Raw genomic sequence first — 12,947 nt, 5'->3', positions numbered from 1 at the left:
TCTTTGTCCCTCTGTCTCTTCCCATCTCTCCCTCCCCCCTCCCTCCCTCCCCCTCCCTCCCCCCTCCCTCCCTCCCTCCTCCCAGGGTAAGGTAATAAAGGGAGCCTATCGTTTCCACGCGTTGATAACGACCTTCGAGATGATCCTGACCGACTGTCCCGAGCTGCGCAGCATCGCGTGGCGCTGCGTGGTGATCGACGAGGCCCACCGCCTCAAGAACAGGAACTGCAAACTGCTGGAGGGACTGAAGATGATGGACATGGTGAGACGGCCAGAGGAATAATGGAGTCGAACAGAGACTGTCGACAGTGACGATCAATCACAGTGCTGTTCAGTTAGTTCATTAAAATGTACCAGTATCCATGGCAGCCAGTAGTCTTAAAAATGGGATCAATAAGACCATTAAAAAAAACTTGCGAAATTAGGTTTTTATTGCGAGGAGAGGGACATCTTCGCTAGAGAAAGTTTGAACATCACAGCTCGACACAGTATTCCTTCATAGAGCTGTGCTGAATAGTTTAGGCTAGAGGTGCTCAAATTAGTTCCTATGAATCGCCAATATTAATCAGGATGGATGGTCGTGGGGCGGCAAAAATAAATGTTGATGTTATGTGAAATTAAATTATATTATTTTATACACAATTTACATTCTAAATCTAAAGTAGATCTTCTAGTTTCATGTGGTAAAAGTATCGTCAAGCTAGCTTTAAAAATTTGCCCGCCACAGCCTCTGAAAGACAGTAATAAACGACAGTATATATATATATACCGGTATATATATTCCCCCCCCCCCCCCTTCCCCCCCCCCCCTTCAAAACCATGGAGGGCCAAAAGTTTTAAACAAACGGAGCCAGGGGCAAGTTTGGCCCGCGGGGCCCCAAATTGGTCAGCCATGTTTTAGGCCTGTTTGTTTTTTTTACCCTTACTTGCTGAATATGAAGTAATTTCTGCCCAGTTTACATGACAGTGTCAGGTAGGATCTCTCAGCACGGTTTCCCAGCCTATTACAGGGGTTTCAGCACAGCCCGAAACAATGTTAAATGTTTAAAATTAAACCACTTAAAGGAACACTCCGCCCATTTTCAACCAGCTTTGTATCATTAGAACATCAGTAGTATATCAGAAAACTGTAAACGGTTTTGAAGTCTGTCATTTAATTTGACAGTTATTGAGTGTTAAAGTGTGGACCAGTGACATCACTGGTCCACACTAACTCAAATGAATAACTCATTAACTCAAATCAACTCTCAATAACTGTCAAACTAGATGAATGATGAATAGTTTGACAGTTATTGAGAGTTGATTTGAGTTAATGAGTTATTCATTTGAGTTAGTGTGGACCAGTGATGTCACTGGTCCACACTTTAACACTCAATAACTGTCAAATTAAATGACAGACTTCAAAACCGTTTACAGTTTTCTGATATACTACTGATGTTCTAATGATACAAAGCTGGTTGAAAATGGGCGGAGTGTTCCTTTAAGCTCATTTTGAGTGTAGTGCCCTTTCATATTATCACCTCCCCTCAACCTACAGAGGTCCTGTAGACAGATACTCCTTTCTCCCCTCTTCCTCCAGTATCAAACTCTGACCATCTCTCCTCTCCCCCCTCCTCTCTCTCTCACTCTGACCATCTCTCCTCTCCCCCCTCCTCTCTCTCTCACTCTCTCTGACCATCTCTCCTCTCCCCCCTCCTCTCTCTCTCTCTCTCTGACCATCTCTCCTCTCCCCCCTCCTCTCTCTCTCTCTGACCCTGTCTCTCTCTCTCCTCTCCTCTCTCTGACCATCTCTCCTCTCCCCCCTCCTCTCTCTCTCTGACCTTGTCTCTCTCTCTCTCTCCTCTCTCTGACCATCTCTCCTCTCCCCCCTCCTCTCTCTCTCTGACCTTGTCTCTCTCTCTCTCTCTCTCTCTCTGACCATCTCTCCTCTCCCCCCTCCTCTCTCTCTCTGACCCTGTCTCTCTCTCCTCTCTCTGACCACCCCTCTCTCTCCTCCAGGAGCACAAGGTTCTGCTCACAGGGACTCCTCTCCAGAACACAGTGGAGGAGCTCTTCAGCCTGCTCAACTTCCTGGAGCCGGAGCGCTTCCCCTCTGAGCAGACCTTCATGATCGAGTTTGGAGACCTGAAGACTGAAGAGCAGGTAACTATGCAACTCCAGGCATTGAGGAAGTGGGAAAGGGAGGGTTGAGGTACAAAAACACTTTGGATGTCAGTGTGTGAAGACCTCAGGGCAGAACCGGGCCGAGGTAAATGCATCTTTTATCAGGCACTAAGCGGCTCCATATCCCTTATCAGACACTTGTGTGTGTGTGACGCCTTTCTGTCCTTTTTTCTTTTGCAAAATGTGGACATCAGGCAGCCCCCACAAACAGCCCAACAGTGAGCGATGCACATTGCAATTTTTTTTTTTTTTACTCTTTATTTTGTCAATTTTCCAAAATAGCCAAAGACAGACAGGTATACACAAATAGAAACAAAACAATAATGCAAGTACAAATGGGGCAGCGAACATGAGGTCTTGTTAGAGAGAGAGGTATTCCAGGTGCAGATCTTCTTATATTAGTAACTTTGTTATTTCAAGTATGGAAGAGAGAGGAAAGAATGTTGGATGGAAGCGAGAGGACACAGAGAGAGATACAAATAAAAATAAAAATAGAAAATAAAGAACCCTAGCCTGTCTCAGATTCCTGCAGGTAACAGTCCCACTTTATCCAGAGGTTTTCCCCCTTGTCTTTCTGGAGGCGGAGAGTGAATGTCATCTTTTCCATAAGATGTATATGGTTGACGATTCCTACGAAAAGACCAGCAGTAGGAGGGCTTCTCTGGAGCCAACACCTTGTGATAGCTTTTTTACAGCACATTGCTTTTTTAGGTGGACATGTGTCAGAATCTCTTTCTTACTTATCTGTTCAGTTGTCTTGGCTCCTAAGCCTTCTATCAGAGTTGATGCTCCAACCCAGATTCTCATCTTCTCAGCTGTTAGTTACAGGAAGAGGGGAAGCCATGATGAAAAGACCAAAACAACACTGAGCACATCATGGAGCTCTGTTTTCATCTATCGCACAAACTAGCTGTTTGGTGGTACTGACAAAATTAATACGGTGTTTATTTTTATTTTTTTGCACTCTCTTAGGCATTTGATATAAGCTTTCATAGGCTTTATGGTGTTGGTTTAGTTCCATGGGATTTGTGTATTAGGTGTGTCACTGTACACAAAAGTCACGGTTCGGTACGTACCTCGGTTTTGGGGTCACGGTTCGGTACAAATACGGTACAACGGGGGAAAAAAACAAATCCCAAATTCAGTTTTTTTCCCTTTGAATTTTTCTGAATTCTGTGTTTTGCTTTTTACGCTCATTTTACCATCAGAAATAGTGTTTGATAAGTGGGAATTAATAAATGTCCACTATTTAATAAGATCTAGGCCAGTGGTTCCCAACCTACGGTACGCGTACCGTAGGTGGTACTTGCGCCCCCTGCTGGTGGTACTTGGAAGGCTCTGTGAATTTTTTTTTTTTTTTTTTTTTAAGTTTTTGTGCAAAATCCATGGTGGTCATTAGTAGTAGTTTTCAAACATGTGAAAGTGATATAATAATAATAATTATTAATATTATTGGTAGTGTTTCTCAAGGTAGGTGGTACATGTACTTGCGCCCCCCCCTGCTGGTGGTACTTGATCCCTGGAATCCCAATGTTTAAATTATGAAATAAACCCAACTTTAAAATCAATTGTAAAACATGTTTATCTATCAAAATAATACTACGAATGAAAATAAACTTGTGATCATTGAAATTGAGGTTTATTTTGTTGTCTTGAGATTTAGAAACAAATATTTGTTTCTGACGGACACTATACCTGTTGCGCATGCACAATTACCTGCCCGCCCCGCATGGTTACACAAGTGGTGAACAAAGACGAGGAGGGATGCTAAAGTGGATCAAAACGGGAGGGAATCGTAAAAGAGCTGTAGTAGAGGAGAGCAGCAATGATGAAGCACAAGGAGGTGAAGACAGCAGTCAACCCAGCACAAGTGCAGCTGCTGCAGGTTGCACATAGGCTGCAGGTTGGAATAAATTTGCCTCCTGCGTGAACTGTGCACAAGTTTGTAAACAGAGCGCATGTGTGGAGTAGCCTAATACTCCCACCAACCCCTCCCCCACTGTCTGACAGACTGCGGGGTGGGTTTCACTTTCCCAGTAAGTACGGGAAAGAACCCTGTCAGTGCCTTAACGTTATTGGATGCGAGTTTTGTTTACCATAATGATTACGTTCGGTCATCTAATGGATTATTGGAACATGACAAGGAGTCATCCCCTCTTCCTCACCGCATCTTGCTTGTCATCCCACGCGATGTAAGTTGCTTGTTTACAAGTTAACAGCTTTGTCAGTGTTATGTAACGTTTAGCCGCAACGCGCAACTATAAAGGACTTTGTCGCGGCTACGTAACGTTACATTAGCAAGCTTACCTCGTTGGCTTGATGTTGACAGAATTTGCAAAACAGCTTATCGTCATAAAAGGCATTAGAATACTGCTCTGCACTTTTTTGACGACTAACGGGAGAGCAGCTGGACGCTTCAATATTGTTGAAGCGTTCTGGAGCGACCCCCGGTAATGTTTCCTCTCCACAAAACGTTCCATTCAGTGAACGCGGATTTCTATGGCCCTTGTGTTGGTTTGGTGTGTCTTCTTCTGTGGCGTTTAATTCAATTCAATTCAATGGCGTTCAAACAGCGTTTAGGTGCTTTACTACCACCTTCTGGATTTGACGTATTCGTCGTGTCGCTTCACGTACCGAACCGTGATGCCCGTACCGTGAACTCACGGGACGAATACATGTACCGCGACACCCCTATTGTGTATATCATACTCTATATACCCTCTGTGTTTCACATGGTCCACAGCTGTGAACTTAGAGGACCAGTGAACGGACTGGTAACGTTGTCTCTGTCTGTCTCAGGTCCAGAATCTGCAGGCCATCTTGAAGCCCATGATGTTGAGGAGACTGAAGGAGGACGTAGAGAAGAACCTGGCTCCTAAGGAGGAGACCATTATCGAGGTAGGAAACCCAGCTTTTTCCCTGCTCTCAACTCTATGTATACTGTCTAATAAATCACAAATGCTCCAAATATGAGTACTAGTTCAAATGAAGAGATAAACTACTGGAAGGAAAAAAAAACGTTCGTCCAACCATCGTTGCCGTTTGCCAGGTGGAGCTGACCAACATCCAGAAGAAATACTACCGCGCCATTTTGGAGAAGAACTTTTCCTTCCTGTCCAAAGGAGGCGTGGGAGGTGGCGGCAGCAGTGGAGGAGGAGGAGGAGGAGGAGGACCCAATGTCCCAAACCTCCTCAACACCATGATGGAGCTGAGGAAATGCTGCAACCACCCCTACCTCATCAACGGTACACACACACACACACACACACACACACACACACACACACACACACACTCTCTCTCTCTCTCTTCACAATTCTGATTTCCTGTTACAGTATTAGGATTCCAAATTCCAAAATCTCAATTCCTTGTCCCCGATGATTTCTAATTGTGAATGCACTGGTCCAGGAGCGGAGGAGAAGATCGTGGAGGAGTTCAGGGACTTGCACAGCGGAGGTCTGGACATGCCGGACTTCCACCTCCAGGCCATGATCCAAGCTGCCGGCAAGCTGGTGCTGATCGACAAGCTGCTGCCCAAACTGAAGGCCGGGGGCCACCGCGTCCTGGTGTTCAGTCAGATGGTCCGCTGTCTGGACATCCTGGAGGACTACCTCATCCAGAGACGGTGAGCAGGGACGGCTGGAGGGAAATGTGGGAGACCAGTGTTTCTCTGCCTGTAGGCTTCGGCAAGAGCAGGGGTGGGCAGTTATGTTTCCTGGTGCCACATGAGAAACCCAGATTGTTGTCGGTGGCCAAAAAATATGGCCATGCCGTAACATCAAATTGTATCACTAGATTAAATTATTAGAAAACAAACTGCTCTTATTCTTCAGCATTTATTATAGTGAATATTACTCCAAACAACATTTAGGTCATCTCATTATTATTATTTTTAGCCTCATAAGTAAAACGGTGTGTTTTTGTCTTGGACCTCCCGGGCCAGGCAGAACCATCAATGAGGGCCGGTTCTGTCCCCCTGAGCAGCATAATGCCCAGGTCTGGGCAAGAGGGTTGAGTTGCTGTTTGCACTTCCCTTAATTGGCGAATAAAGGTCAACAGGATGTTAATGATTATGACAGCGATGACTGCCGCTGCCTGCTACTATTGACAGCTTCATGTTTTGCCGACAACAATACTAATCTGTCCTCCCCGCTCTCTCTCTCTCTCTCTCCGTGCCCAGTTATCCCTACGAGCGGATAGACGGGCGCGTCCGCGGCAACCTGCGGCAGGCGGCCATCGACCGCTTCTCCCGGCCGGACTCGGACCGCTTCGTCTTCCTGCTGTGCACGAGGGCCGGGGGGCTGGGCATCAACCTGACGGCCGCCGACACCTGCATCATCTTCGACTCCGACTGGAACCCCCAGAACGACCTGCAGGTACCAGCCCACGCCATGCTAAACCTGCACACTTAATCAATCTAATATTCTCCCCATTCTGGTTTCCATAATATTAATGGACGGTTTCACGCCTTTCCGCGTGTCACCAAGCATTTGTTCTGCAGAAGAGTCCTTGGGCCAAAACACTGAATCTCTACCGGCTCCCAGGCGGCTGCTCTGTAGCTGACACCTGATCATTGACCTCCTAACAGAAAAGATATCCGTACAGGAATCAATAGGGCATTACATTCTCAATACATTCAGATGTCAGTGGTGAAGGCTAACTACAGAAGTCAGCTCTGTCCATAGGGATGGGAAACTAGCCTGAAGCTACAAGTATCGGCTAGATTTGATGACTCTGCCAGCTCCACTTGGCTCCGCTTCATCGGAGCATATCATCAGTCTTGTGCCGAAACCTCGCATCTCCAGCTGAGCATACAGGCAGAGCATACAGCTGAGCATACAGGCAGAGCATACAGCTGAGCATGCAGGCAGAGCATACAGCTGAGCATACAGCTGAGCATACAGGCAGAGCATACAGCTGAGCATGCAGGCAGCGTGCTGCCAACGGAAAAGCTTGGGAGTCATTTTGGATGTAGGTTGAATTCGACAGTCGTTGACATGTCTGACTCTTTGCCTCCCTCCCTTTTTTCCCCTCCACCAGGCCCAGGCCAGGTGCCACCGTATCGGCCAGTCCAAGGCGGTGAAGATCTACCGCCTGATCACGCGGAACAGCTACGAGAGGGAGATGTTCGACAAGGCCAGCCTGAAGCTGGGGCTGGACAAGGCTGTGCTCCAGAGCATGAGCGGCCGAGAGAACGCCAACAACGGGGTGAGACGCGTCGCACACATCACACACTCGCACACATTGATAAAACAATGAAACGCGTGTTGTTGTGCGTGTGTTGGGACGATGCATCGATCTAGATCGAAGTATTGCTACAGCGATCGGTATCGTATTGATATCGTATCAGAAATACAATTGTCAAATCATAGTTTAGTTGGCTTTTGTGAGTTGATACAAATGTAACGGATTGTGCTAAATAGGCATATATATCGTCTCATATTGAATCGAAATCATATCCTTGCAGACTTTGCGATAACGGCAAATATCGTGTCATTGTGCAAAGGAATGGATACAGCGCTGTATATCGTGATTAAACCTGTGATTCCCGCCCCTACGCTCCAGGTGCAGCAGCTGTCCAAGAAGGAGATCGAGGACCTGCTGCGGAAGGGAGCGTACGGCGCGCTGATGGACGAGGAAGACGAAGGCTCCAAGTTCTGCGAGGAAGACATCGACCAGATCCTGCAGAGACGAACCCAGACCATCACCATCGAGTCTGAGGGCAAGGGCTCTACCTTCGCTAAGGTCAGCCACCATCCCTTTAGCATCTGAACCACCATCCCTTTAGCATCTGACACGCACACCGTCCACCACCATGGTATGAGACATGACGTGAGATGACTCCCTCTCTTTTTGTCTGCAGGCTAGTTTTGTTGCAGCGGGCAACAGAACCGATATTTCTCTGGAGGATCCAGACTTCTGGCAGAAATGGGCTAAGAAGGCCGAGCTGGACCTGGATGCCATGAATGGACGGGTACGGCACACGCACACCACATACACATACACACATAGGTACACACTGAAAATGTGCACACACACACGCACACGCACGCACACACACATATACATAGGTACACACTGAAAATGTGTACACACACGCACAAATCAATCAATGGCCAGATATGATGCATGCTGTATGGATATTAGGATATGAGATTTCACAGTATGGTATCTACCAAAATATCACAGTATACTAATATTTCACAGTATTCAACCCCACCCCCTCCTTCCCCCTCCCCATTAAATGTACTATGGCCCATAGAACAGGGCATCCGCGGGGTCTTGAAAAGTATTAAAAGTTGATCAGTCAATTTAGGGAAAATTAAGAAGTATTAAAAAGTCTTAATTGCCATTTGAGAGGTATGAAATTGTGTGGCTATTGTGCTGATGGTGTTAAATGAGCATAATGATATCGTCCCATGTCGATCGCAGACCCCTGAATTGAATCAATATTGTATCGTGGCAGACTTTGCGATATCAGCAAATATTGTATCATTGTCGAAAGAATCGATATAATATTGTATCGTGATGAAACTTGTGATTTACATGCCTAACGTTGATGTGAGGAAAGTGGTGTTGAGGTTTTGAAAAAGTCTTAAAAAAAGGTCTTAAAACGTATTTAATTTAAATTCAGCATCCCTGCATATACCCTGTAGAAAAAAACAAACTATTTTGCTTTGGGGGGGGGGGGGGGTTGATTTATTGAACGGTACACACTCAACACACATTAAAGAGGAAATAACCGCACCATTTATACGTATATTTAACATACATAGCCAATAATACACACACACACACCCCGGCGATGTTCCCCTCACGGAAAGGCTAATAGCAGAGTGGTAATTAGTCGACGCTATGGCCTCGGGCGGGGAGGGAGACGGAGAGAAGCACGGCAAAATTGAGGGGGGGGAAGGAAAAAAGACAGATTAATATTGACAGTTGGGAATCTCCTCTCTTCCTTAATTACCCATGTTTCCCTGCTCGTGTGTGTGTGTGTGACGTGTGCTCGTGTGTGTGTGTGTGTGTGTGACGTGTGCACGTGCTCGTGTGTGTGTGTGTCTGAGAGAGAGTAAGCTGCTTAGCTCCACTTAACAGAGCGCAGATACCTGGAGGGTACAGAGATATCACTTAGGCTAGCACACACACACACACACAGACAACACACACAGAAACACATGCACAGTCACTAGCGTTGTGTGTGTGTGTGTGTGTGTGTGTACACACACACACACACACACACACAGATGAGGATGTGTTTACATGCACAGTCACTAGCGTTGTGTGTACACACACACACACACACACACACAGCTCTCCACCCGCTCAGAGGCATCCTTATCATTTTTCTGCCTCCTTTTCCCTCTCTACACTCATTCAGCATTTGGCTTCAATTCTTCATCCCCCCCCTCCCATCCTCATTTGTGTCCCCCTCCCCCCCCCTCCCATCCTCATTTGTGTCCCCCCTCCCTCCCAATCTCATTTGTGTCCCCCTCCCCCCCCTCCCATCCTCATTTGTGTCCCCCCTCCCCCCCCCTCCCATCCTCATTTGTGTCCCCCCTCCCCCTCCCTCCCATCCTCATTTGTGTCCCCCCTCCCTCCCATCCTCATTTGTGTCCCCCCTCCCCCCCCTCCCATCCTCATTTGTGTCCCCCCTCCCCCTCCCTCCCATCCTCATTTGTGTCCCCCCTCCCTCCCATCCTCATTTGTGTCCCCCCTCCCCCCTTCCGCTTCCCTCTCTTGACGTCGCTCTCTTTTGGAGGGCCCTCAAATGGAACTCTTAATCCAGCTGCATGAGCATGAACACACACACACACACACACACACACACACACAGACTCGCTCCACTCCACTCGGGTTGGTCCCCTGGGATTTCTTCTTGTGTGATGTTCAAATGGAAATGACTGTAGCACTCTGTGATAATTGTGGAACAAACTACTGCCCTGTGTAGCGTATTAACAGGATTGAAGGGAAGGGGAAACAAATTAATTGAATAACAATGTAATTCATTAGACAACATAATTAATGCCTGTTTATGTTGGCGGCTGGGCAGCAATTTTCTCAAGGAACACGAATCAAACGCAGGGCCAAATCTCCAATTACCGTGATTTTATCCAGACATTGCCATGTAGTCACATGGTCCCCAGATGGGGAAAGTCAGGGAACATCAGGGAGATTATTATTTATATATTATTATTTTTAGATCATGTGAGAGCTCTGACTTACGGAAAGTCTCTGAAAAGTCTTGGAATGATATGTCAGGGCCTCAAACAGGGTGGCAACCCCGGGCCATGTTGCCCGAAACCTTGCAAGATTTAGGACAACCTGACATTCACACCTGGAGCCGATCCAGTACAACCACCGTCTGATCTGCTGGCCACTGAGCAGCTCCCTCTGGAGCAGTTGGGGTTAAGGGTGTTGCTCAGTGGTGGTAATGAGGGAGGGGGCAAGCGCTGCTTTTCACTTTCCCCACCCAGATTTATCCTGCCGGTCCGGGGGATTGAACAGACAACCTTCTGGTCACAGTCTTTTACCTTTAGTAGTCCACCATGAATGAAAAAAGGAGCGTCCGCACACTCAAATCTGTGCAAATATCGTATATATATATATACCTTTAGTCCACCACCCTTCTTCCTAATTGAAGACTAGTTTGCTTCACATGGACTCTAATATTCTATTCATATCACTATGAATTATGTTTGAATTAATTCAGAATGCTAAAATATATTGCATGTGTAACTGTATCCAGCCATTGTCTGAGTTAATTTGAGCCCAGAAAGTTGGCCTGTGTATCACGCCCTTTAGAAAGGAGTAAGAAATAACGAGCGATATGTGACCCGTTGTCGTGTCGTCTCCAGAACACGCTGGTGATCGACACGCCCAGGGTGAGGAAGCAGACGCGGCACTACAGCAGCATCAAGGAGGACGAGATGATGGAGTTCTCTGAGCTGGAGAGCGACGGAGACGAGCCGAGCAAGCCGCAGACCAAACCGCGGAGGCCCCAGGACAGAGCCCAGGGCTACCCCAGGTCTGAGTGCTTCAGGGTGGAGAAGAACCTGCTGGTCTACGGGTGAGGATGACATCCCCCATATGTGTATATATACTGTAGTATGTGTTTGAGGAGTTGAGAGTTTGAGAAGTCCGCAAAACTGAGCGCAGAAAGGTTAATTATATATCTTTTTTAATCTACATCCCTTTGAAGGCTAAATATAAAATACCGTGAATAAATAATGATGTAAAATGTGCATGTACCTCTTAAACATTTTAAAATTCAAGCTATTTGTCAGCTATCCACTTTCCCCATTTTCTCCCCAAAACTTTTGAAATTTGAAATTAACATTTCCATTTTGAACTGACTGAAATGGGGAAAACCCCAGATTTGAAAAAGACCTAGCCCTAGTTTTTATCCTGCTTAAACGTGCACAACAGATGGATGTTTAGGAAGCCTTAAAGGACATCCAGATAATGCATATGGAAGTCAAATAAATAAATAAATAAAACACTCCATACGGGTCATATTCCTCCCCTGGGGCCAGATATTCTGGAAGCGATTACTGAACATCAAAAGGTAAAGGGAGGGGGGGGGGGGGGGGGAGGACAGCGGTGGAGGAGAGACCGCACTGAATCAGACGACGGCTAGAAGAAGAAAGAAGTGTAGAAGAAGAAAGGGCGACGGAGCCGAGCGGAGGTCGGGCTGGATGTGGAAGTCACGCACATGCGGGCGTGGCTGTGTACCAAGGAAATAATGCTGGCATCAGTCAGCTTATTTATAGCGTGGGGTGTGACTGCATGAGTTAATGCATGCAGCCCCACACGTGGAGTGATTTAGTAGACACAGCAATCTGCGCCGCTCAAGGCCGTCACACACACACACACTCGATCAATGCCGCCCACATTCTCTCTCTCACGCGCGCACACACACACACACACACACACACACACACACACACACTCCAGAGTGACCTATTACACATTTGCATATATACACACACACAATGCATGCGTATTCATGTGCACATGTAGACAATAACGTGACCTTGCACTTAGAGACTTGAGAAGTGGGGGGCATTGTGTCGTATCGCTCTCACACACACACACACACACACACACACACACACACACACACGTGTGGGGGGCATGCAAAAACCCTTCACATGGTGAAAATTTGACATGTTCATTTTTTGATATTTCCATAAATAAATTAAGAAACTCTCCCCTATACATAACGATTTGAATGACTGAGATAGCTCTCTTAGATCAAACATTATGGGTATATTCATCTGTTATGCGTTGAAAATTAAAATGTGAGGGGAAAATGCGTTTGAAAGACCCTGGCAAGCAAAATGCACCAAACCCTTCCAACTATGTCATTTAGGTTCGTATGCGACTATAATTGTAAGCCACGAAAAGTGGGAGACATTAGATTCAACCCAAATCCTAAATATTGCCATTTCCCTCCCTGTTGTTGTCACTGCTTTCTGAGGCAGGGGTTGAAGTGGGCGGTACTTATCTCCCATTTTTGTCATCAAACATTGAACGAATCATAAAGCAGCTCTCAGCTCTCTGTCTCGCATGCGCTGTGTCATTTGCCAGCCGAGGGACTGTTGACTTGGCGGAGGCCTGCGGCGTCGGGTGGTTCTTCGCCCTCCACGTCGTGCATTAAAAGGGTTGTAACGCACACCTCGTCGTTGATTGTCCCTCACATATACATTACGCACACAGGCAAACGGGCATGCAGAGTCATTAGCGGACGAGCCTGTCCGTTTTCATGGCTCACAGAGAGAGAG

At 46.7% G+C, this 12,947-nt stretch overlaps 1 protein-coding gene across 1 annotated transcript in view; it reads left to right on the top strand.

Annotated features, from left to right (window-relative positions):
- Positions 1 to 12,947, top strand: part of chd7 (chromodomain helicase DNA binding protein 7) — a 145,167-nt gene that overhangs the window by 91,150 nt on the left and 41,070 nt on the right. The window contains exons 14-23 of the mRNA XM_083653826.1: positions 86 to 262; positions 1,999 to 2,142; positions 4,963 to 5,061; positions 5,213 to 5,408; positions 5,572 to 5,788; positions 6,344 to 6,539; positions 7,204 to 7,371; positions 7,729 to 7,908; positions 8,027 to 8,137; positions 11,019 to 11,230. Of these exons, the coding sequence (XP_083509952.1) occupies positions 86 to 262; positions 1,999 to 2,142; positions 4,963 to 5,061; positions 5,213 to 5,408; positions 5,572 to 5,788; positions 6,344 to 6,539; positions 7,204 to 7,371; positions 7,729 to 7,908; positions 8,027 to 8,137; positions 11,019 to 11,230 (1,700 nt within the window). The remainder of the gene's footprint in view (positions 1 to 85; positions 263 to 1,998; positions 2,143 to 4,962; positions 5,062 to 5,212; positions 5,409 to 5,571; positions 5,789 to 6,343; positions 6,540 to 7,203; positions 7,372 to 7,728; positions 7,909 to 8,026; positions 8,138 to 11,018; positions 11,231 to 12,947) is intronic.

Source organism: Poromitra crassiceps, assembly GCF_964638095.1.
Source record: "Poromitra crassiceps genome assembly, chromosome: 17".
Lineage (NCBI taxonomy): Eukaryota > Metazoa > Chordata > Actinopteri > Beryciformes > Melamphaidae > Poromitra > Poromitra crassiceps.
This window is presented reverse-complemented; position numbering and strand designations above follow the sequence as displayed.